At 44.5% G+C, this 24,898-nt stretch overlaps 2 protein-coding genes and 1 long non-coding RNA gene across 16 annotated transcripts in view; 1 reads left to right on the top strand and 2 right to left on the bottom strand.

The window, feature by feature from the left end:
* The window catches only part of Heph (polypyrimidine tract-binding protein 1 heph), a 349,521-nt gene that overhangs the window by 45,021 nt on the left and 279,602 nt on the right, over window positions 1-24,898 (top strand). For 3 of the 14 annotated variants that reach the window (XM_070655609.1, XM_070655608.1, XM_070655598.1), the window contains exon 1: window positions 22,168-22,343. The exons of 1 other annotated variant lie outside the window; for it this stretch is intronic. In XM_070655609.1, coding sequence (XP_070511710.1) covers window positions 22,305-22,343 — 39 coding nt within the window. In that variant the 5' untranslated portion in view covers window positions 22,168-22,304. Of the gene's footprint in view, window positions 1-3,640; window positions 4,793-22,166; window positions 22,344-24,898 lie in introns of those variants that run through there. 10 more of the 14 variants (XM_070655610.1, XM_070655600.1, XM_070655599.1 and 7 more) reach the window with 7 other exon arrangements.
* LOC139102009 (esterase FE4) lies at window positions 1,835-9,406 on the bottom strand. The gene is made up of 9 exons (XM_070655618.1): window positions 8,015-9,406; window positions 7,415-7,552; window positions 6,846-7,005; window positions 6,227-6,702; window positions 5,983-6,151; window positions 5,691-5,866; window positions 5,488-5,635; window positions 5,005-5,146; window positions 1,835-3,088 (listed from the first exon to the last, which is right to left on the bottom strand). The coding sequence occupies exons 1-9, from the start codon at window positions 8,276-8,278 to the stop codon at window positions 2,806-2,808; spliced, it is 1,956 nt and encodes a 651-aa protein (XP_070511719.1). The 5' UTR covers window positions 8,279-9,406; the 3' UTR covers window positions 1,835-2,805.
* On the bottom strand, window positions 10,378-11,720 carry LOC139102064 (uncharacterized). Its single transcript, XR_011545659.1, has 2 exons — window positions 10,878-11,720; window positions 10,378-10,767 (listed from the first exon to the last, which is right to left on the bottom strand). It is a non-coding gene; the product is annotated as an uncharacterized lncRNA (long non-coding RNA).

Raw genomic sequence — 24,898 nt, 5'->3', positions numbered from 1 at the left:
AGTCGCGAACGCCGTTACCAGAACTCTATTCATTAGCAATGCGGAAAGTGGATTAAGCATCGACTGTCTCCAACTTATAAAGGACACTGTCTCGGTGTAATGCGCGCAAACGGAATCCCATTTCGGGTACGCCATTCCCGGCGAAATTATTTCGAGTTGTACGCCATTCCGTTATACACTTGGTCCGTCAAAATTGTAATCGAATTACGAAAAAAGGCGAACTTATTTCCCCGCCGCTAAATCGCGAATGCGGTTTAGCCTCGCGTAAATAGCTTCTCCTCGCTCTATTTTAATTCGTCCACCTCGCGCAAAGTTAACGCTCGCGGGCGGCAAAAGTTGACATTTCCACCTGCGTTTCTACATACGTGACTTTAATAGCTTTTAGTTTCGCCGCCTTCCGGCCCAAGGTGTAACAATATTATCTTTGCACGTCATTTCAATTGGCGCGACCACATGTAGGTGGAAACGATAGGAATTCGGCCGCTTAGCGATTCTCCTTGTTTCGCTTTGCTCTGCCATTAATTAGTTCTGCGCTTTGAGCGAAATTGAATGTCAAATTGTAAATCGACCGACTTAAAGCCGCACGCTGGGCAAATCGGCGGGACTAAATTGTCGATCGTGAACGTCGTTTGTCCTTAATTAACATGTTTTTAACAGAAATAAAATTCCCAGCGGTAAAATAAAAAAGGAAAAAAAATTATGTTCTACGTTAACTTGTTTCTATATAAAGTAAGGTGGAGCCGAGCGCAGAGTAACGAACGTACGTACGGCATGTATATGTATAATATATACAATTCCGTTAATTGATCGTTCGCGATCTCGACGTGTACGCGGAGAGGCGCATTTTTAATTAGTTTTCTGCCTGTATATCGACGGCCAGGAGCCCCCGTGTTTGCGTTTCCGCTGCCTTGGATATATAAGAGACGGCGCGTCTGCAAATATTTGCGCGAACGTTGATGAAAATATGTGGCATTTGAATAAGGTGGCTGGCGAGAAAGACAAGCGCGTCGGCGCGTCGCGTCGTATCTTGTAATAACGAAATATTGCCGGTACGACGTTGTCCGGCTGAAATTTAATATATAACATTCCCGGGCCGCGTTATTCGCACTTGATTACCAAACGTATTCCCTTTTCCCGTTAATTTCGCTTCATTTGTGTTTCGACGGACTCGGCCGACGCGTGTCCGGATAACGACGTTCGAAAAAGGCGCAATTACTTTTGCGTGGGGTCGCGTGTATTAGTCTCAGCGTCAAGTCCTTTCGTCGCGGGTAAAAGATCAGGGGCCAGGGAAAGCTACGGTACCTGGAATGCATCCGTAGGTGGTCGGCAGTTTTACTTCGCTGCGCCACGGCGAGATTTGCGGAAGACGAAAGCCGTACAATAATCCACGTCGAGTCCCAGATCTCGTGGATTTACATGGCTGTTAGCACTTTTCATCCTTAAGAGAAGCACAGCGATATGGTCTCGCCGGTGGTACCTCGAGAAGCGAGAACGTGTTTATCTTCGTTTCATCGTCGTTGCATAATCATTGCTCGAGAGGACGTCTGATCTCCTCCTCTTTCTTTCTTTTTTTTTTATTTTTTTCCCCCTTTCTTTCTCTCCGTCTCTTTTTTTTTCTCTCTCTCTCTTTCGTTCCGCCGTCATCTTTCGCGCCTGCTCTCCTTCACGGCGGCGAGCACCTCTCGCGATACATCCGGAAACGGATGGAAAACGGAAAGAAGACAAACAGCGGTTGCCTGGGGCGGATGATTAATTTCCCCGAGCGCGCTCGCGCGCCCGGCTTTCCCCGGGAAAACTGGTGGCTGCATATTTTATATGGGCGTTAACTCGTCGCGTGGCAAACTTAATTCCCAACGAATTTCATTATGCCTTTCGTTTATTAGGCTCCCTTTAATACGACGGCCGCGGCACCGGAGACTTTTGACGACATTAATCTCGGCATGTAATTGTAGGCGGAAACGCAAACGGCTCTCGGGAGCGGCCTTCAGGTGACGTCTTCCGGTCATGACTTCGCGCTCGTACGACAAACGCGATAAGACGTACACTGCGAAAATAGAAATTATTACGATCGAAGCAAATAGAATTTTATACGTAATAAATAATAATAATATAAATTTTAATTGGAAAATTATGTAACTTGGATATCCGAAGAGACGGTGCCGAGCGCGCTCGCCTTTGAAAATTTATCAGGCTAAAGTCGAGAGCCTTCTAGTTATGTATTTTTCGGAAGTTTATCGATGCTATTAACAGCCGTATCGTTCTCCTGCCGCGAGAGAGATAAGCGTCAGGTAGTAAACGAAGCAGCTTCGACCCGTGTTTATTATCATCGTTACTTTTTACAGGTGTAGGTGGAAAGTAGCTCCTGCGAAAGGTACATCGAACTTCAAATATATCTCGAGCCACAAAAAAAAAAAAAGAAAAAAAAAAAACGAATTGTACATGCCCCCGTCTATATTTTTCTCTGATAAATTTATATTATTCGCACGCGTTTGTGTGCGTTTGTACCTTTTTGCGTTTTTAAATAATATAATATTTTATCAACCAACAGCGGAAATAACATTTTTTATGATTTTACGTATTGAAATGCTATATTTATATTTGGTGTATTTTTCTCTTTTCGCTTATGCTACAGACAGTTCCGACGTATAATCTGAACTTTGCTTCGGATGGTTCGTGTGGAAAAAATTAAATAATGCACGCGATATGATGTGCGAAAATAATTGCCCAATATCAGCTTATTATTTATACGATTTATCGGGCTTTCACTGCGCTTAGCTTATTCTCGAGTAGATAATGCGATTTTGTTTATACATAGAAGTAAATCATTATTAATGACACAAACTCGACTGATAACCTATGATCGATCGCACTATTGGTTAATATGTCTTTTGGCGGCTCGCCGACGATCACGTCGTTTGTTGATTCCGCGGACTCATTTACCAAATCCAGCATCTCCCAAAATTCCATCCTGTCGGACAGGAAATCGGTTTGGACCGCAACGTCCGCCAATCTGTCGATCCCAAATCTCATGAACTCATGATGATCGCGGTAGTCAGGCCACGCGGGGATAAATCCCGCTTTCGGGATCCTGTACATGTAATAAACATTACGATTAGTAAGAACATCCGGCAGTCGCAGTAGAACGGCATTTCCTGGCGATTTGGTATTCCTATCGGCTTTGAATGGATGATGCGATCGTGCGACATGATACGATCCGCAAACGGAAATGGAACGTGACACGCTTAAAAAAATTTTGTATTTGTTTTTGCGATCTAAATAATTATTTAATCTCTTGGAGCTGTGTTAAGTTTTTTTTTTCTTTGACAACGCTAGATTCTCCTATCTAAAAAAAGGTGTTATGCGTGAATTAATTGTTAATTGTTGCCGTTTTTCCGCGACGCTGATTAGTTCTCTCGCTGCGCCAAGCGAGAGTAAACGTCAGCTGCCTATGTTGCTGCGTGTGATTATTTAAGAAATAGATTTTTACGATTATTAGATTATTTTTGGGGTTCGATCAAACACGAGTTTTTTAACGGCGCGACGATTTGGGAGATCAAAAGTGACAGCTGAGCTCGGAATAGCGAAAAAGCATGCTACAGCTGATCTGATTTTTTTGTTTTGATGTCACAGACTTCTATATTATAATATAGAAGTCTGTGTTTGATGTAGAACGTCTTGAGCTCGATGAGCTAGTAAAAAACCGTTAACAAAACTCAGCGTCGAGAACGGCTCTTCCGAGAATTTCGTCGAGCTCGGCTCTTCCGAGAATTTCGTCCAGCTCAGCTCTTCCGAGAATTTCGTCCAGCTCGACGCCTCCGCGAACGAGCGAGAACAGCGTTCAGTTGACGATCGGGCCTATTGCTGTCTCACTCTTTTTACGCGGTTGTCTCCTTCTATCTAAGGGTCGAAATCTCTAACGGTCAGTTTAGTTGCGGAGTCTCGGGCGCGAGGATGTGTTGGTAATCGCTCCGCAATTTCGCGTTATTTTCGATCGCGTGTAGGAAGTTCTCGCGTACGAATCAGTGTCGACGTAGTCGACTCGGAAACGAACGATCATATTTTGCACATTTGAACTATTTTACTCGTCGCTTTGTGCCCCGTTTCTTGCTTCGAAAAAGTGCTCCGGAACGACAAGGTTATGTCGCCGGCGGAGCGAACGGAGCGTCCGACGTGAAGCACGCTGCTTCGGGCATTTTTGACCGGGGCTCCCATTACAATTTTCTTCGGCAGGTTCCGGTCACCCCCAATTTCACAGCGCGAGATCCGCGCCTCGTCCATCTTCTTCGTCGCGACCGAAGAACTCGAGAAAGATAAAGTGTGCGGGGAACATTACATATCGCGGCCCGTCTCGTTCGCCGCTTGGCGCATACTCTTGGCACCCCAGTTTCTTGTGTCGGGATCGAGGACGACTCGAGTGAAGATCCGGTGGAAGTAAGCAACGCCACGGATATTGAGACTGTAGTAAATTAATCCAACGAATAATCGTTCGTCGCGCTTCTTAATTTAAATCGTTAAAAAACGTCGCGATAATTCACCGTCATTCTTTCGGGCGTTCGTCTCTCGAGTGATAGTGTTAGTGATGATAGTGATCATAAAAAAAGCAGAGCAGTGCAATATAGTGTCGAGTGATTTAAAGTGCTACAACACGTACGTCAAGATAATCTAGAATCTGCCACGGAAGGAAGGAAGGAAGGAAGGAAGGAAGGAAGGAAGGAAGGAAGGAAGGAAGGAAGGAAGGAAGGAAGGAAGGACGGAAAATAACCCAGCCTAACCTAACCGGAAGATAATAAATGTAAGTGAACCGGCAACACGCCGTCGGCTTTATATAACTCAATTCTAATTATCTTATAAAAATTATTAAAATTAATTAATGTCCAAATGTAATGACGCGCACGAATAATTTTTCTAATTTATATAAAACTATCAAACGTTCTTTTATCTTTTACGGAGATATTTATGAATAATAATGATAGTGTTACGGTGATAATATCGCTATTAATTTACCCATTTATCACGAAGCTCGTCCACATCTCTGTCATGATATTAATCATAGTAATATCATTTTCCGTATTATGCAGCATCATACTGTGATACATATTATTTAATATTGGAAACAGATAGTTTAAGTCGTCACCGTGGTCAACACCTGTGGAGAATATATTTTTAATTTAAATTAAATCGAAGATATAATGAGGATCTAAAATTATTTTATGTTACGAAACTTCTTTAACGGTTCTTTATTATATCCTTGTCTCGAAGTTGTTTGCCCGTAATTATTTTGATTATCGGCAACACTTTAAAATAATTATAAACAAAAAAAAATATTAAAAAAAAACATATTAAAAGAAAGCACTATCGCGTTGACATTAATATTTTTAATAATTTATTTCATTTCGTAATGAGAGATAGAAGATAAAATTCTGAGAGTCAAAACGGAGTTAATGTTATCGTTATTTTCGGATTAAAATCACGACGGGTGTGACGTACCGTAGTGAACCGGGATGCCCGAACCATAAGTGAACGTGAACGTGCCCTGGTACGCGAAGAAGGAAAAATAAATCCTGGATTTTCCTATTTTCGACTGATATTGCAGAGCTTGAAACATCGGCCACACTATTAGGCCGTCACCCGTCATCTGGAGAAATAATCTCGCTGTCAAACGTTACTCGCGCATTCACCGTCGTACTCACCTCCGTGATATTATGCGTAAGACCTAGCGTTACGTTCCCGTCGAAGTAGAAATCCTGTATCGCGGAAGCGAAGGTGCTGGTGTTGGAAATCACTTCGTTACACTCCATGAAGTAGGGCAGGTACTCTTCGAAATTCTCTATCAGCTTGTCCTCAGTGTCGGGATTCGTGAATATAGCTGGAAAGAATACGCGAATGTCAACGCGAAATATCGAACATTTTTCCCTCCCCGATAATTTTACTTAATTGAATATTATCGCGACGAATAATAACGAAAGAAAGAAAAAAAATTACAGATTGTCTTGACTAATCCCTCGTCCTTCGTAACTTGAAATATCGCCGGTATATCGCGAAATAGGCCGTTCTTTATTGCTTTCAAGGGATGCATCGTCAGAATTGCGTCATCCGTGTTGTCCTCCAGTGTGGGACCGAAATTGCACCACGGATGCTGCCTCCATACAGACTAATACAACATAACGCGAAATTAACGTCATTGGATACCAACGTTTTTATAACCGAGTACTGCGATGGCACTTACGAAATATGGCGTCATTCTCTCCAGCAGCTTTGCATCGACCTTCCTCATACATTTCAATATTTCCTCGTCGTCTGTCACTTTGTAATCCGAATTGTTGTAGACGTCGTTCGTTTTTACGTCTGTCGGAATTCCAGTGGTTGTTTCATTCGACGCGATCGCGTCTCTCTTTCCCGGCTGACAGCCGACGAGTTTCGCCAATTTTAGGCCCACTTGTCGGTACCTTTTTCGAGGGTGAAAACTCCACGTACTTAAAGCAGAGCCACTTTGCAAAATGTACCTATGAAAGAGCCCTTCGGTCTTTTTTGAGAGCGCGAGAAGGTGAGTCGCCGCCGAGCCGGCGCTGCACCCTACAAGGGTCACCGACTTCGCGTCTCCACCGAAGTTTTCGATATTTTCTTGTATCCATTCGAGGGCCACCTTTATGTCCTTGAGGCCGTAATTACCCGGCGAGACTTGGTTCCCAGTGCTAAAAAATCCTAAGTGATTCGAGCTCGTTATCGCGTTGTTGTAACAAGATATCCCGATTCATGTTGATACATTTTAATTCGCGATACTGGCACGTTGCGTTATAAGAAGGAAATTTACTCGTCGCTTACGATCGACGATCGTTTATCCTCACCTAAGACGGAAAGTCGGTAATTCATCGTCACGAGAATTATATCTTGATCTAATAAATAATCCGGCGCGTATAACTCGCTGTTGCTACTTCCTATCATATATCCACCACCGTGTACGTAGGCCAAGATCGGTAGCTTCTTGGGTTTTTTTTCCTCAGAAATCTACGAAAAGTTATTAGTTACGTATAGTACGTAAAATATATGTACAGTTATTAAGTAGTGACATCGTTTCATATCGCAGAAATATTTAATAAACCGCGTCAAACGTTCAGCGTAAAAAAAAAGAAAAAATATACCGCTAAATGTCGCAATAGCGGCGTAACCTTCGTTCGTTTAAGTTTAATTAAGTCATTAGATAAGCCATTAGACCTCGAGCACTAATTGAGTTTGTTTATTATTGAAACGTCATTATTTTCTATCTTGAAATTTTTACATAACGCTAAGAAGTATAATATGCATCACTAATTTTCACTTAATTGTAACAATATTCGTTCGTTTTATTATTCGTTTTATTATCTTTTAATTAATTGTAATTGGGTCTCAGCGATAAGAATTATATGCAGTTACTCACGTAGGGGACGAAGACGTTCAGATAAAGGCAATCCTCGCTGCCAACAACCTCGTTTCGTCCGTCGATTTGAATGCACATTTTCCCATCGCTCGTAGCGTTGCGAATTATTGTCCACATGCGATTCCATCGTTGTGGGCTCTAGCAAAGCATTACGTAATCTAGATACGTGAACTTGACCGATATGTATCATATTTTTGACGCGACTCAAGCAGATAAAAGAAATACACTTTGCAATCAAATTGGATCTCTTTGATCTCAACGACGTTATTACATAAATATTCACATGCATTTATCAATCCGTATTATTAACGTTGACTTTTAACTTCAAATTTTTATTCCGTCCTATTTCTACTTAAATATAAATATGTACAATAGAATTTTTTATGCGAGAGAGAACGACAAACAGAAGATGCTGCAGCGAGAAAGAGATAACGATTATTTCTAGCTCCAGAGATAATTTTATAACATTACCAACAGATGCAATTGAGCCAACTATGAATGTAATCGAGTCAACCATTATTATCGCCAGAAACGTTATAAAATTACAGTTTAGTCCCAAAGTAATTATATTGTTTCTCCGTGCCCGTATAAATTACGCACTTTGAATCGCAACTCGCCCAACGGAGGAAGAGCGTACGGTATTCCAAGAAAATTCGCGATCGACCGACCGCGCTCGGACTTGCTCCACTTTCCGCGGACGAAGCCCCATTTCGTGTTGACGAGAAGCTCCTCGTTAGGACCGACGAACAAGCCGTCGATCAGAATAAGCTGCAGGGACACGAGGACGCACACGCATTGCCAGAGTCTTGTATTTAAACGAAAACGCGACGCGGCGCGACATACGGGAGGATCAGGTTGCTTCATATTTGTCGCGAGGGATGCTCCGAGTACCGCGCGCGGATAACGTACGTGAAACGACTGAAGTGCAAGTTTATACGTATAGTCGCGAGAAGCTTTATCACAATCCGCCACGTGACACCACGCTTAATTTTTATGAAAGTGACGAATGGAGCCGAGGCCGAGCCGAGCGATTTTACAGCTGTTTAACTACTTACGCTTGTGCGAAGTGCGTAGACACTTACGGGATATTTTGCCGTCGGGATTTAATTTCAGCCTACTTTCAACATTCTATAAAGATCGTCCGGGAAACGTTAAATAAATAAAATTAATGATACATGATAAACTTAAGACACTGAAGCGTGATTTATCGGTGTCCGAATTGTAAAACGCAATAAATTTAGATAAGTTTATAAGTTATCAAAAGTAACGTGTCATCTTAAAGAGGATAAGTTTGATTGCGAAGTTAAACTACTTCAATGTTTTTTTCTTTTTCTCTTTTTTTTTTTTTAATTGTATGAAAAAACTAGCACGCGATTTAATGTACTGCTATCAAACTTTTATTGTAATTTATGCGTAAGAGTTAGCGGAGATAATGGCAAGCATGTGAAATGCTGAAGTCGCTAAGGTATAATTATCGAATCGTCAAATGAGAAATGATAATGATGTCGACCACGACGTCAAGAAAGTGAAGCGTACGAAATTGACGGACAGATTACGTACACGCGTAATTAATGCATGTTCAATTTTTATGTTCTCGTGTATGTTTCTCGAAAAGGAAAGTACTTATTTCTTCGCAGGAAGCGTTTCAATATTCCGTCCTCGCCCCGCCGTCTTTACATCATTTATTCACCAGAAGGATCTCTATCAACCGTGACGTATTATTAAGCGAGGGGTAATGCGGCTTTTGGCGGAGCTTAGCTACATACTGCACATTATTATAGATGAGCAACTTAACCCAGGTTACTCGTAACCATTCCATTATTCAACACGTTGCATTTTAGCCTCTCCGCTGTAGTGCTACATACTTCACAATGTCAACAATCGCGAGGGGTTATTTGAAACTCGAAATGTTCACCATTTCGCAAAAGCTATTTTACAACGGCAAAGTAAAAACAATCGCTTCGAAAGCGTGCGTATACGAAAGATTACAGCGTTAAGAAAAGAAGTTGACGCAGAGCTATCATTTTCTGAAAAGAAAAAAAGAAAAGAAAAAAAACAAAAAAAGGTTGTGTGAGGTCATTGCTTTAATTCAGCCGGGTCCAGAGATAACGGGGCTTCGGCGTTCGCCTCTATACGGAGAGTAGAATTATCTTGAACGACGTCGGCGATTTTTTTAATCAAAACTCGAAGGGGCGCTGCGCGGAGGGGTCTTTGGGAAGCGATCGTTCTTTATTTATCTCGAATCGAGCGACCGTCTAATTCGGGCTTCACTGGCGGCTCTTACCGCATCCCGTGGGTTTTCTTCTCGATTTTCTACGTCGACCGTCGTCGCTGCCTCCCTCCCTCCCTCCCCTCCCGCCGCTACCTCCGCCGCCGCGGCGGTGGATCCGCTTCCGCCGGCGGTTCAGGTCCTAACAATTTCCTGACAAGAGGTCTCCCACGGGAGTTTCCGGTCCGTTTCCGCACGAAATCTCCACGGCACCTTCACTCGTTACGCGTCGTTTGCCGAGCCGTTTATCTCTTCGTCATTAGTTATGCCGTGTTACTTGGCCGCAGACTCTCGCCGATTGTAGCCTTTAGTCCTCTTCTCTCTCCCCCTTCCTCCCCCTTTCTACATCCCTCATTTCTCCTTTCGTTCTGTTTGTCTATCTCTCTCTCTCTCTCTTTTTCGGTTCAGTGCGAATTACGATAGCAATTAAAATCTTAATTATACAGATCGATTGAGGACTATTTCGATTTTTCCAATATACATATAATTTATTCGTTCCATGAATTAAATTCAAACGGTATAAATATATAAGTCTAATCTGCTGATTGTGTTGGTCTGATTGGGTACAGTCCGTACAACAGATTTACGCAAAAAGCAGCAACGGTTTTTTTTATCAGCACTTTGTACTCCGATAAAGCGTAGTCATAAATTAACGCGAAAAGACGTACCGTGACTTTCAATAGTATTAAAAAAAATGTTCCGTTATCTACTGTTTCGAGTTTTTACGCGTGTAGCGTTGTTAGCTATCTTGATAGCGCCGGAGCAAATAGCACAGGCATGAGGAAGAATCACCGAATCGTTGAATTAGATAACGTTGAATTAGCTTTACTATGCTTCTAATCTAATGTTAACATTTTAACCAAGTGTGCAGCTAATGAATAGACACGCGTTATACGCAATTCAATATGTGATACAATACATTCGATATATTAAAATACGATTGTACGCGGTATTTTAAAAATTACTAGAAAAAACCATGCGCGCGCTATTTTTTAAAAGACCCCAATTACAAACTACGAAAGAAAAATCATGCGACTTACCAATCTGCATGAGCTTCAGCGGAGTTGTAAAGTTCTGCCGGTGACTGTAACATAAAATAAAACATATTAATGTAGACATGTTACTATTTAAATTAAATAAGGGTAAAGCTTTATTTTTATAAAGATTAAAAAAAAAAAAGAAATTTATATTTACCTAAAAGTTGCTCCGCCGATGCATGATGCCTATCCCAGGCCTGTTCCTCCTCTCAGATGGGACGTGTCGAGTCGTCCTTCCGCGCACAAGTCACTCGCGAACACCCCGACCGTGATTTTACATCGCGAAAATTATTGATCACTTTCGCGCGTTTCTGTCCGGCACTCGCGTTTAGAATAAAGCCAAAAAAATTATGCCGGAATACTTTGTGAAATTCTCGGAACAACCGACGAATCGGCTGCGGTTCTTATAATTAATAATATCGGCGGTGACGACACTTTCGTTGACAGCAGTAGATGCAGCTGCGTCGATCTGTAACAAAAAAAAAAAAAAATATATAATTTAATAAACGGTAATAATAGAATCGATTAATTAGCTATGTCATGCGTAACATCAATTTTTTTTATATAGGATAGGATTAATTAACGCAAAGATTAACGCGCTTGTCACTCTTTTGTCTAATTCGAGTCGACGTCGCCAGAACGCCGGAGGCAGAAAGTAAGGATTAATTTGATACTCGTTCGCGTAATGGTGGGCTTCGAGATGTCAATATGATTTAATATCGGCTACCTCCGTGTCCACGTGCGCACGGGAGCACGTCGCGTTTGATTAAAGACGGACGCCGCGCTGGATTATGCATTCGTCTATTTGTCACGTCGTGGACTAATTGCAGTACGCGATGCGGTCATGCATCACGGCGGCAAGAACCGTTCAGAAATAGCGTGTGGGGTTTGCACCGGTGCACGCGTACCAATTCCCGTCGCTCTCGACGACGACGACGATCGTCCGAAAGTTCGCGATCACCTTGCACCGATTTTCCCGGGCCACGTGCCACGCCCGCGATTAATGCCGCCGACCGAACGCCCGGGCGCTTCTTTTACACTCGCTGCTGCAAACCACCGCTGATACCGTTCACCGTTTGTTGCGATTAATAATTGCGGCCGTTAAACGCTTTCATTACGTTGTCATTTCCATTCCTTTAAATCTGTAATTCCGTTTAAATCCGAACGTTCCGCGTAAGCTGGAAGCGCTTTGTCAATACCGCGCCGCGTTATTAAATAAAGGACGGCACGTGACTTTGATCACGCGCGAGTGCATTATAATAATGAAACGGTAAACCGGAGCGCTTACCGGAGTGCGCGATGCCGCGTGGCCCGCCCGCGCATCCGTGGCACGAGCAAGACAATGGGGAAAAGCGCGGTTATATGTATATATTTTTTTTTCTGTTTTTTTTTTCGTATTCCTCCCGCGGTCCGCGCGCGATAAATCTCGCGGGAATCGTGATGACACATTTGCATAACGAGATGATTCCCAGAAACGAGGCGACCGCAAGGTTTTCCGCGGCGATGCCGTCATCGTCGCTTCGTTGCATCTGCGTTAATTTGCGGAGAGTGTGCGAATTGCGGCGACCGACGTGGCGGCAGCAACAATTGTCGATCCGTTGATTCGGCCCGCGCAAACGTTTTCAGTTTTACGCGCGACAACGCCGGCCGGCGAGACTTTTGCCATTAATGCATATCGCGTTACTCCGATAACGTTGAATTTAATGTAAACGTCATTATGCCGCGCGTCCGTACGGGTGAACGATTACGCGAGAAAACGAATTTACCACTGACGTTAAATTATATTGTAACGCGCCGCGGGGATAAATGCCGGGCGTGCATTCAATGTCGCGAAACGCTGAATTAACCGACGCGAGTGGCCGCCACTGTGAAATTATTAATCGCGATGTTATTTATCGGTGCTGAAATTAGCTTTTGCCCGTCTTCGTGATACGTCTGTATCTATTTGCACGACGGCATTATTATACGCCACACGGCCGGGATAAGTTTTTTTTTTTTTTTTTTTTCTGTTCTCTTCCACCGTCGCGGTTTTATCTTCGTTTAATGCTGTCGTTGAAAAGCGTGCGTATCTGTAAAGGAATTACGAACAAAGGGAAAACGAGAGCGCTCGGCCAAATGAGAATTGTCCTGTTTTTCATCCTTTTTATGCTGCGAAAGGAAATTTGGTTCGAGGCGAATCTCCAGCGAGCGAACATCTGGAAATACGCGAATATAACAAATAAAAGTAATTTTTTTTTATTTTTTTTTATTTTAACATCTGTGTTGCGGCGGCTCCGCGAAAAAGAATGCGATGCCCTGTGTAATTTAGAATTTCTTGCAATCTTTAATTTTACGACCGTAATTTTGTGACCTCGGACTTTTGTTATTTATTGGGTATATATTTTACGTACTTTTCTTCGTGGTTAAACGGCCGATTGCGCGGTAGATGAGGTAACTTCCGCATTTAAATTTCGCGTACTACTTTCCTTTGGAATCCAGATTTATTATCGTATCACCAATGGCAGTGAGTTTATCCCGAATATGTACATTACGTCTTTTTTATATTTCTTTAGCATCGTACTTTGTGTCACGGTGATACAAACAAGAAGTTTTCGGGGCTGTCGAAAAGGTCGTGACAAGAAGTTTCGGAAGCTAAGAGCGCTTTATTCTCACGGGGTTACTTTTGTCAAATGCTATAACCGCTTACTCCCCTTCGTGCTTTTTGGGCGCATTAGAGCGTTCAAGGGCAAAATATCGGGGGCGCAGAGGTGAATAATACATGGTAGCTTCCCCGTCGGAGAAAAATAACTTCTACGACCACTAGTCGCGACGCAGTTATTGTAAAGCACAAAGTTCGAAGGGAGAAAAAAAATATCAAACGGACACGTCATATACGGGCTTTGCATATATATGTATATTTTTTTTTCTTTTTTTTTAATACGACTTTACTCTTGGATTTTAAATTTTTAATGACGACTCCAGTATCGACGTTTCCTTCGGGGTGCAAAGAAATGTCAATTTATCACACGCGTGAGGCTTGAAATAACTTGCGCAATATATCTCGTATTGCCGCTATATAAAGGGATATTCGGAGTAAGCACTCCTCTCTGTTTTCGCGCCCTAGCTGATGTAAGGTCGGTGTTTCTGTCGGCGCTTGAACGAGACGCGGCAGTTCTTAGGAACGAGAAAAGGGCAGAACTCGGGATCGGAAAGGCGAGATTCTTTGGCGCTCGCCTTTCGCCGTCACGCTCTCGAAATTCCCTTTAATTCGCCTAGTTGTCGTAGCGCGGATCTGCTCGAGAAAGCGGCCGGACCGGCGGGAGACACGCGAAAGTGAAATATGCACGTTAGACTACCGGTGACATTGCAACATGAACCACCGGCATCGGCGTGCTTTCGCAGCCCGCGCGTGCACTCGCACAAGCCGCTACATGGCATGCACCGCGGCGCGTACGCGAGAAAGCACTGCGTCCCGGTGATGCATTGCCCCGGGAGATTAATGCATTGCGCCGCAGTTTGTTAGAGTGAATAACGACTGGCTGCAATAATGATATTGCCATTAACCTGTCCGCGAAAGTCTCCTCAAGAGCGCGCGCTCCCGATCATAGGGGTTGATTAATTCATAGCATCGACACTCTCGGCCCAGGGCAACCCTTTTTTCTCACGAAACTTTCCTCCAGACCTCTTACCGCGACTCTTTACCTTCCGTCCTGCCGTGCGATCCGGTCAACGCAAGCTCCGTCTCAATTTATTTCGATTCTCAGAAAACTACGCGCTAGAAGAGATACATAATCCGGAAATAAGAGCAAAGAGAGCGAGATAGATGAACTCTTATAATGGCGGTGAGCTGGGAAGGAATAATACAAGGTGCAATCTTGAAATTGTAATACATCTGACTTACGCTCTCAAGAATTTTTCATCGCACATAGCGGAGGAGAGCGCGCGCGGTTGAAAGAAAATTAATTTGAAAGGTCAAAAGTGCACGTCTATCCGCAAAATGAGAGCCGAGTATGAAAACAATGTGATTTATTAATTTATCTCGACTTTATTACCGCCTTTTATTACCGTTTCAAATAAACGATCCGTTTTCGATCTATTTCCGCGAAATATTAACGTTTGGTAGTAATTTCAAGGTAGAGCGTGTTTAATTTATGTCGTAAGTTTATCTCGAGGAGTCTCGCAATCGAGAACGCTGTGGGGCGGGCGATAATAATTCACCGCGGGCGAAAAGAAACGCCGTCAGATTGACGCGGATCGACCCGGCGCTTTTCACAGATAACGCTCGTTATAGAATCGTCATTCTTTCATTTTTGATCATCGTGATCTCGGTTCTTGCGGAGTGGCTCAACGAGCCCGAGGGCGCTCGTAACACCGGCAGCTTCTCGAGTCGCTTATAATAACGTCGTTGATTACAGCACGCCGTCATGAAATTTATAACACGGCTGACTTGCGCCGAGAGCGGAAACGCGCGCGGGAGATAGTCGAGGCGATTACTTAGATGCTCTAATGACATTTAATGCGCTCGCTCGCGGAATGGACTCGTCAACGGCAGCTGATGAGAAGAAAAGAAACTCGCGCGCCACGCGGGGGTTGCTTCGTTCGTCCCGCGATTTCTCCCGGCCGTCGCTCGGCCACAAGGGTGCAGTAACACGCTAATGAAGTATTTACCATTCTATTACTACGCGGGCCGCCGCCGCTTCTCGCCGCCCTTATCACTATCTTCCCACGTTCTCCGCCCATCGCGTTTCCCGCACCGGCTCGCCTCTCGCCGGAGCATGCTCGAAGGCGAATTGCTCCTCGCGGGCGCACGTGCATGCTTGAGAAGCGATATAGACTTTTGCATTATCAGATTATTGTACTTTTTGCCCTCGCGATTGCCCGGAGTTCAGCCAGTTTAGGTGATTCGTTAGCGTCGGCTTTCGAATACGACGTTCGAATCGGGGATTTTTAGGAGTTTTTGACGTGACTAGGATGACGCTTTAATGATTCACGTATTACGCAAATTTTTTAATTCGATTTTTTTTTTAATTATTCTTATTCTTTTATGAGAGGCAGGATCGCTAAATTATTTTACCATTTCTTTTCGACGTTCCAAATCGCTCCGCCGAATACGTAAGGACGTGTCCCGCCAGTGGAGCTAATGAAATTTCGCCTTAGTTACTTTGAAGTTACTTCACGCCGGACTGTCTGCTTAAAACTACTCGGAACATTCCTTAACTACCGGCCGGAGTTTCGAAGTTACACGGACGAGCCCGTGTCTTCCGCGATGTATGTCACCGGCGGCGACGGTGGCAGCACCGGATAAATATTTGATATCGAATGCACAGCTATGCGTGCTCCCTCGCTACGTGAATAGATATTTTTCCTAAAACGTGCATGTGCCCTGGTGTGCACGGTATTTCTATCTGGAGGTACGTATCGCGGAGGAAAATGTTTTGCGCGAAGGCCGACTCTCCCGACGACCGGAGGCCTCATCTCTCAGACGTCGACTGCGCATCGGAAGGGAGGAGGCGGGGGGAAGGAGAGAGAAAAAAGAATCGTATTTCCGCCCAGCGCACTTTTCATCAGTTCCCGTCGGCATTGACGGATCATAACCGCACGTCGACGTATAACCCGAATATCGGCGAATGATGCCGACAGTGCAATTTTAATCTACGCAATCCATCGCCGGACGTATTGTCGGGCGAGCGTTCGCGAAATTCAGCGCAAGAATCTCCGCCGACGCTCACTCGACCGGTCGCGCATATTATTAGGCGACGTATCGACAGTTACGTCGATACGCCGCTAAGATTCTACGGGAAACCCGCGTACACGATCGGTCACTCTTCGAAGCGCATCACAATGCCGCCCGATCGCGGAGTCGCAATCGCTCGTGGAAATCGCACCGTATATTGATGCACCGCGTCGTGAGAGAATGAGAAAATTAATAACACTCAAACAGTGGACTGGATCGCGAGATTCATCTGCTCTTCTCTCTCTTTCGCGTCCGCCGTACACAGAATATTCGATTTCAAAACCCAACGAAACCGGCTCTTTTCACTTCCATTGCGTACTTCTTGTGTTTCTTTCGTTTGTCGCGTATCGTTCTGTGTATTTTTTTTTTTTTTTTTTTTTTTTTTACCCTCGCCAATTGATATTATCGGTTATAAGTTGCCTTTAGGTCACGTTAAAACGCGAGAATTACGCTAGAAAAAAATTTTTTCGGAGATTAATTCCGATGGGAAAGAGAGATTGATCTCTCGCGAGAGCGCATCTCGTCTCAATTCTTATGCAGCGAATCGTCGATATACCGATGCGTGCACATGCATGTCTCGCGGCGCGTCAATCGTGAGGCTCAATCTCGTTTTTTTTTTCAATTTTTTTTTGCACGTTGCGAGGTCCAGCGTTTAGCGATGGCCCGTCAGAAATGGACGGGTCCGGTCTGACGAGGCTTTATTCCATCTTCATTCCAACGGCACGCGACGGATGCGCTGCGTCAATTCGACGATATCGCGCGTAAAAGCGCGCCCGGTGGTCCGCGAGAGCGATGCATGCACGAGCACGCCTTGGGGCTGTATCGCGCTTCCCGATGTTGCGCTTTTATGAATGAAATAAATTCGCGGCGACGATTTATTTTTAACGAAATCGGACTCGCCGCAAGAACAGAGCGCGCGTGGAAGAATCGGTTCTTTTTTTTTTTAAACGCGATGAGACGACAGGTGTCGTCGAATCGACACGATAGTTAATTACTTTTCTTCTCTTTCTTTTCTCGTTGCCTTTTGATATATCGTATTACGAAAATTGCCCGCCGTATATGCCCCATCTTGCGGAAAGCTCCGCGAGGGACGAATGCGCCCGGGCCCTGTTCCGCGATTAATGACGCGATTTCGGAAATGGCGTCCCAAGTTGGGCCGGTCTTCACTTACGTGTTGTGCATGTCATGCACCATTATTGTCCCGATCCCGAAGGAGACCGTTATAAATCGAACGGTTGGACGTGGCAGCACGCTAGCTGTATCGAGTGGCCGGAGAAATAACGATCGTTTAGGTGTAATGAGCTACGCGTGCGATCGTGCCACGGCCAGAAGCTCTACCGTTAATGCCCAGAAACCCCCGAAATCTCGACAGCGCGGCGCGAGATAAAAAATCACGAAGTTCGTCGATAGCGTTTTCCATCTCGTGCGTCGTTCGAGCTCGATAATTCCGCAAGGGAAACGAATAAACTGGCACAAATAAACACCGTGAGGGATTTATCGTTCCGATTACTTAACACGGTTGCGTGGACGCGCATTGGGCAAAGATTTTTTTTTTTTCAATTTTTTCGCTCTTTTTTGCTTCCTTTCGCACAAAATTCCGTTACAGACGTCGACGTCCGTGACGCTTCCCGCTACCTTGTCGATTAACGCGTGGGGACGAGTCCGAAGGGCAGAGATTTTTGAGTCCGCGGAAACACGGCGACACAAATTCACGTGGTTACACAGGTACATACCTCACGGGACAATCCGCGAAATCGCAGGCTCGCTAAGCTTTACATTCCGTCCTCGCATAAATGGCAATGTGAGTCACGCGTTGGCTTTGTAACGCGTGTCGTTACGACGGCGTCGGGGCGATCAAATATGCACGCCTGCATGCATGCAATCGGACACATACATGCGTTTACCGCGTTATCTTCCGCGAGGGTCATCTCTTCCTCTCGCACGAGCTCGGGGTGATTCACCGCGCGCGAATAACTCCGATTGCCGGTCCTGCACTTTTTCGCGTTTTTGAAAATGGAACTCGTCAGCGTTTCCGCATGTGCCTTTTGCGAAAGATTTTCCAGCCGCCGTGGGGTGGAAAAAAAAAAAAAGCACCACTTCCGTTATCGCGCGGCTCGCTGTATTCCATCTGCAAAATGGTACGCCCGAAGATAGCTTTCGCGTAGGTAAAAAAAAAAAATTGTTTAAATATCGCAACGCAATAAAGCGATTTATAAGCTCGCCTCGGGTGCTCACGGGCACAATGCGATTGCACTCGTAAATCGCACCTTTGTCGAAAAAAAGGACGAAATTTTATTCATTCGTATCAATAAACCTATTGTTTCGTATACATAAATTTAATTTTGAGACTTAAAAGGGACGGCTCGAAATAAAAAAATAACAAAATTTTTTTTTTTATTGATCTTTTTCTCTTTTTTTTTTTCCGTTCAGTGTCATTTGATGATGTCCCCGCGGTTTCGATCGAATCTGGCGAATTTATGCTCCGCTCGATCCCTTTTCTTGCCGACGTTATCGCAGCCGGTTGATCCTCCGGATCGTTCCCGCGAGCTGGGAACACGCGCGCTCGCGGGGGACGAATAAATTACCGGTAACACGTGAATACTCGGACGACGCAAGGGCCGCCCGCCGGGCTGAGTCGCGCGAAATCCTCATGCATAATTTTCCACCGTTCTATTCGGACGCGCGTTTACACGCGCGGACGTGCACCCGGGAGAGGAAGAGGTTGCGCGCAGCACATTCCCGGGCGTATGTACAATACCGCCCGTCCGTGGGCTGAAAACGCGCGTTGACCCGCGCGTGCATCCGCGTGCACGCTCTCGCGTGCGTCGTTCAATGCAAATTTCCCCGGCGCAAAACCCGGTCAACCGCGGCTACACTGTATGCAAACTCCTCGCGCCGTCCCGACGCGAGCTAGTCGCCGTGTATAGTCCCGATATGCTGCCATTGCCGATGCTGTCGCTACCACCGCAGATACGATCGATTCTTCCGTGCGATTGTGCTGTCTAGAAGCCTGGTTGCGCAAAGACAAAAGCACGATCCTGCGGGAGTTCCGAGTGCCGAAATTAAAAAGTTCGAGGTGCCGTCAAGAAGTGGAGAGAGAGAAAGAAAGAGAAATAACCCGAAAGAACGAACCAAGATATTCATTTCAATATATGTATAATTTTCGCTTTTCGTTACCCAAATGCTTCCAAGGGTAACTTAATCGGGAGACGACGTAGTATTGTTATTCACTGTTTTTAAGTTGACGATCTCTAAGCCGTCGTTTAAATTGTTTCATTGGAACGTCGGATTGCTCCAAAGGACGCGAAATCAAAAGTAGGTTTCTGGCTTTGCGCATTCCCGCGCGTGGATTTGGTGATGCTGCATTGGGGAGCTGATTAACCGGTCGGATATTATTGAAGTGTTCTCTCGATCTTGATTACGCGGAGCATTGACGAATAGCGGACACGTTTCCGATGGACGTCCCACCTGAGATCAAAGTTAATTCCGGTTGTCATGGTAACGTCTGATTTCGAGTATCGCGGATTACTGGGAACCATTAATAAAATCTTGATCACACCGAGTACGCGCGATTATTCGCGATCACGGTCGTCCTTCCGGCACGATATACGTACGTTAGGTATATTCGTGCCACTTTGTTGATGGAACTCGTACGTTATCGCGACGGATAATTAATTAACATTATCGGGAATATGCGTTAAATTAATTTATGAAACCGATATTCGAAACGCAGTAATTGCATTGCGTGATTCTTTCGTATCGCCGATAACGACGGGCGACGTATCGTTGTTTCATCAGATCGAAAATAAAACAAGCACACCACGCTCTTCGACAAAGCACTAAGAAAGACTAAGAGGACTTACATAAAACATTTTTCGCGCTGTTAAATAATTTATATCTAGATAAAATCTTAAAGTGGCAGTGCAAGCACTCACATGACTCGCAAATTGTACGAAACACGAAAGTGTCGTGTTGTTTTTATTTTATTTTATTTTTTTAAGTTTCTGTTACTTTAATATTTTCTTTTGTAATAAAAAAAAATTGCGTATTCTTTCTTATTTGTGTAAGATAATAAGTAATTTCTGTTTTAATGTAACAATGCATATTGTTACAATAAAGGTAATAATGCAATGTAAGGCATTCGTATTAGCATGATCGTCTATTCTCGCGAATTCTCGTACATACACAATCGGTGCCATTGACCGCGTCAACGGTCTGTCGCTCTGCAATGATGTATCCTAAAATACATCGTATTTCGGTGCGGAGTTGGGTGCACGAGCATGATAGCGGTAATCGACAATTCGCCATTATTTCGAACCTGAAAGCCTCTGGCCGCGGTATTCTTGTGGGCCGAGGTTCGATGCCGATTAGCGGACTCTGATTTCGGTCTAGTGAACCACTGAGCAAGCTCGGGTACAAATTCTGCACCGCGTATCAAATTCTGGAAGTTAAACTTATAAAGTAAAATTAAAATTTACATTAGCCTTGCAAACTGTCGAACTTCAACAAGCAAATAAATCTTGTCGCAGACAGCGAAGATAATTTATAAAAAAAAAAAGAAAAAAGAAAAAAAAAGAAATTGTTCGATTAAGTTTTCCTCAAAGTTCCTTTTCAGAGATGTTACGAAATGCGTTCGTTAAATGCAAATAAATTACTCTCCGACAGTCAGTTGTAATTAACGATTTGAATTACTCAGAGGCGTACAAGAAAACGCTGTTTTACGAAAAATCTTGAAATTGCACTTCGCGTATCTCTCTTCAGTGTGCTGAATCTCATAATTACTCCAATTTCCTTCGCTTTACTTAATATATAATATTTGCGAACGTTATTATTACGTATTTTTGCCTTTCTCCATTTTTCAATTCATCACCGACGTAAGCGCGAAAAGCTCGCATATCAAATCGCGCGTGTACCGCGGAGTGCCGGCGATTCGCCCATCGACCAATATTGTCATATAGGAAATGAACGGCCGTGCGTTGAATAAACATGCGGTCATCGCGGCCGTACTTGAAGCCATTCGCTAGCACGCATATGCAAATGACAACGCTCGTTCGCGTCTGTGTAATCGTCTGCCGCAATTTCTCCCGCCGAATTCCAAATTTCCGTGCGAGGTACGGCAAAGGTAACGTTTTCTTTTAGAGTGTAACTTTTACGAAGTTTTAGATAACCACCTACAAAATCGTACGAAATCTTGAATAGCGCGAATCTCGATGTAACCGAAGTGCCGGAAGAAGCCTCGGTGTGTACGAACGTTTTTCGCATAACTGTATTATAAATATGTATAATATGTATATTACATACTAAGGATACGCGCCACAGCAAGGTCAGCCGACTTTTTATCTTTTTGTAATATTCAGTGCTCTGTGAAATTCACGATAAACGTTCATTTTGCATTAGATTCAATACAGGTCACTGAAATCGATCGCGTACTAAACTTCCACTCGTACAACATTTGTCTACAAGATAAAGAGCGTGCTGTTTAATCGGAAAAATGTTTATTCAAGAACATTGATTTTTTTTTAACGTTACGTTTTAACTTCATTAACCGCGAAACTGCGAACGGAAAATTGATAAGTTTATAAAATTCCTTTTGGTTATATATTTTACGAATTTAAATGTGTATTTAATATATTTAATTTTAATTTATGCCGTACAACACACCTGTGAGCTTTGTTTCTAATTCTGCAAAGGAGTTACAGCCTTTCCTTTTTCTTTTTATTTTTTTTTTCTTTTTACTTTTTATCATTTGTCGATTATTATGAGCGTTACGTAGACGATTGTATGTTCTTGTTTTATTTAGGAGTCGTGAGGAGGAAATCGAAGAGCGTCTTTTGGACGCCAATTTGAGGAAGCTTAGAACGGAACATATTGATGGAGAGCCAAACGGAGCTTCATAGGCGTCTCGCCAAGGTATTCTGCAAGCATCGGCTTGTTATGGCCGATGCGACATTTATGATATCATATACGCTGCGTTATGGCAGTCTGTCCCGCCACACATAGATTAGACGTGTCACTAAACTGCTCCGCCGTTCCAGGAACGGCGGCCATTTCGAATGCCGATTATTTTAACAGACGGACTAACCGACACCAGATGGGTCTACCGAATCACGATAGCGTTTGAATATACCCCGTATTCGTAATACGGTCTAACGAATAAATGCACGGGTCGTAAAAACCATTGCAACATCGAGGCGAATAATGACGCGCGTTCGTCGTCACGCGGGCGTTTCGATAACGGCCACAAACTTGTTTATCGCCACGATAATTATGCAAAATATCGAGATTATTTTGGCGGCCGCGCTTATTAATTATAATTATATCCGCTTTACAGAGGGACATTAAATGAGGAATATTATACCCTGCGAAATGAAATAATATTATTTAGTCTGATCGAAGTGGGAAGTTGCGCGCCGCACGCAGACAAAAATAGCGGGAGATTCGGGAAAATCGGCGACGGTTCGGAGAGCGTCAAGTTCAATAAACGAGCCCATTCAGCACTTATCTCGCGCAACTTGTAGACACGCCGTGCCGCACAATACGGCCCGCTGTTTCTGCGGGGCACATAGGTGCCGGTCTCTCGCGGGTACGCCGCGGTCCCAATGGGTGCACGTATGCGCGAAACGCCTCGCTTCCTCCATTTATTCGTAGAACCGGCGGAACGCTCGTCCCGCGATATATAACTGAAGTCTGGGTTCTCAACTCGCGAGGAAGTGAAATTTGTTTTGACGGACGACGTGGACAGGTGTGAAGCAACTTTCAAACACTCCTCTGACTTTTAACCTCGACTCCGTCCACTTCGCCACGCCGGTCGAAGCCTCGGAGTCGAAGGAATCGTTGTGTTATCGCTTCAATTAATTACAATCGATTACAATTGATTACAATTAATTTTAATTGATTCGCGCGATTATAATTAACCCAATGACGCGCGCGAACACGTCCGGAAGGGTCGTTCGTTGTCCCAAGAACGAAGTGACGCTGTCATTGACTGCAAGTCTGATCGCATGCTCTGCGCGAAATGGCCATCCCTGTCACGCCGCCGTCAATGTGTGCCGCTTCCGAGAGCGCGGTTGTGGGAGTGCGTGCGATTCGGCCGCGATACGCACTATTATCGCTAATGTATGCGGCTCGCGTGCACGCGAACTTACACACCGGCGAAGTCGGTTATCAATCATCGTTGAAGGAGGGAATACGTGCCAACAATGTCGAACAATGAGTATTCCGTGTCTGAACCGCGCGCAATATCGACGCTGCATTGCTCGCGTCGTCGTCGACGAATTCAGCAAATATTTTCGAACGCTGTCGACGCGTAAGCTTTTTCGCCCGTTAGCAATCAAACGCATTGGAAATTACGTTTGTGTTCCTTTTTTTTTCTTGTTTTTTTTTAAATTATTATTCTTTTACTCTTTTTTTTTTTTCCTTTTTCGTCATTTCCGCGCTTCTTTTGCGTGCACGAACCCGAGCACTCGTCCGCGCTTTTCGTAACCGCTTCTCTTTGTTTCTCTCCGGCGCGTTTGTAAAACACGCTCAGACGCGAAGGATAAAATTTCCGCACTTGCGGCGGGTGAATTTAATTTGCCTTTGCGGTGGACGTAGAAGAGAGAGAAAAAAAAAAAAACGAAACCAGTCGTTTGTGGTGCGCCGCGTGCGGTACGTTCGAGTGGCGTAATTTCTGCGATACGGGAACGAGCTCGTCGCGCGTCGTCTTTCCGCTGCCGCGATCGGAATCGTCTGGATTTCCGCGCACTTTCCACGGTCCACCGCGAACCGCGCTGGCGAAATCGTTCGGCGGAAGCGTGGAAGCCGCGAAGGTGTCCTGATACACGGGCCTGATAAGGCTCTCACAAACGCGCCTTTTGCCGTTCGCGTTTCTAAAAGAGCCACGCGGTACGTAAGCGTAATCGATATTACCATCTACCACGATTCGCCATTAACGTAATTACGGGCCTCCATCGTAAAGCCAGGCGGGGCCCTCTCTCCTACGTTGATCAAATTTCCAATATTCGAAACATTATACCTTCCGATCGGATTACCGTGTCGCGTAGATTTGGAATTACGAATTGATTTGATAACGAATAGACTCGCCCGCGGGTATCCATTTTGGAAATATGCATCGTCGCTGGTTAAGCTGCCCGGGGAAATTGAGTTTTGTTTAGAGTCGCGTCAAAGGGTGAGTGGCGCAAACGGCAACAGTTATTGAATCAAAATTTTTAAAGTTCACCCGCGTAATGGAAATGGAAGAAAGGCGCGTGAAATTTGCGAAGCGAGTTTTAATTGGACGTTCCCTCCGCGGTACGCACGGCCGAAAGGAACGTAGGGGAAGCAATTTTGATTTCGTTTCAGCGAGACGACCGCGGGAAGATTCACTTTGCAATAAGTTCTTTTCGCGGGTCCGAATCGCCTTGGAAAAAGTTTCGCCATTTCGGTTGCCGCAATCCCGTGCGTTCCGGTGTAACACCGCGAATTTC

Source organism: Cardiocondyla obscurior, linkage group LG04 (assembly GCF_019399895.1).
Source record: "Cardiocondyla obscurior isolate alpha-2009 linkage group LG04, Cobs3.1, whole genome shotgun sequence".
Lineage (NCBI taxonomy): Eukaryota > Metazoa > Arthropoda > Insecta > Hymenoptera > Formicidae > Cardiocondyla > Cardiocondyla obscurior.
This window is presented reverse-complemented; position numbering and strand designations above follow the sequence as displayed.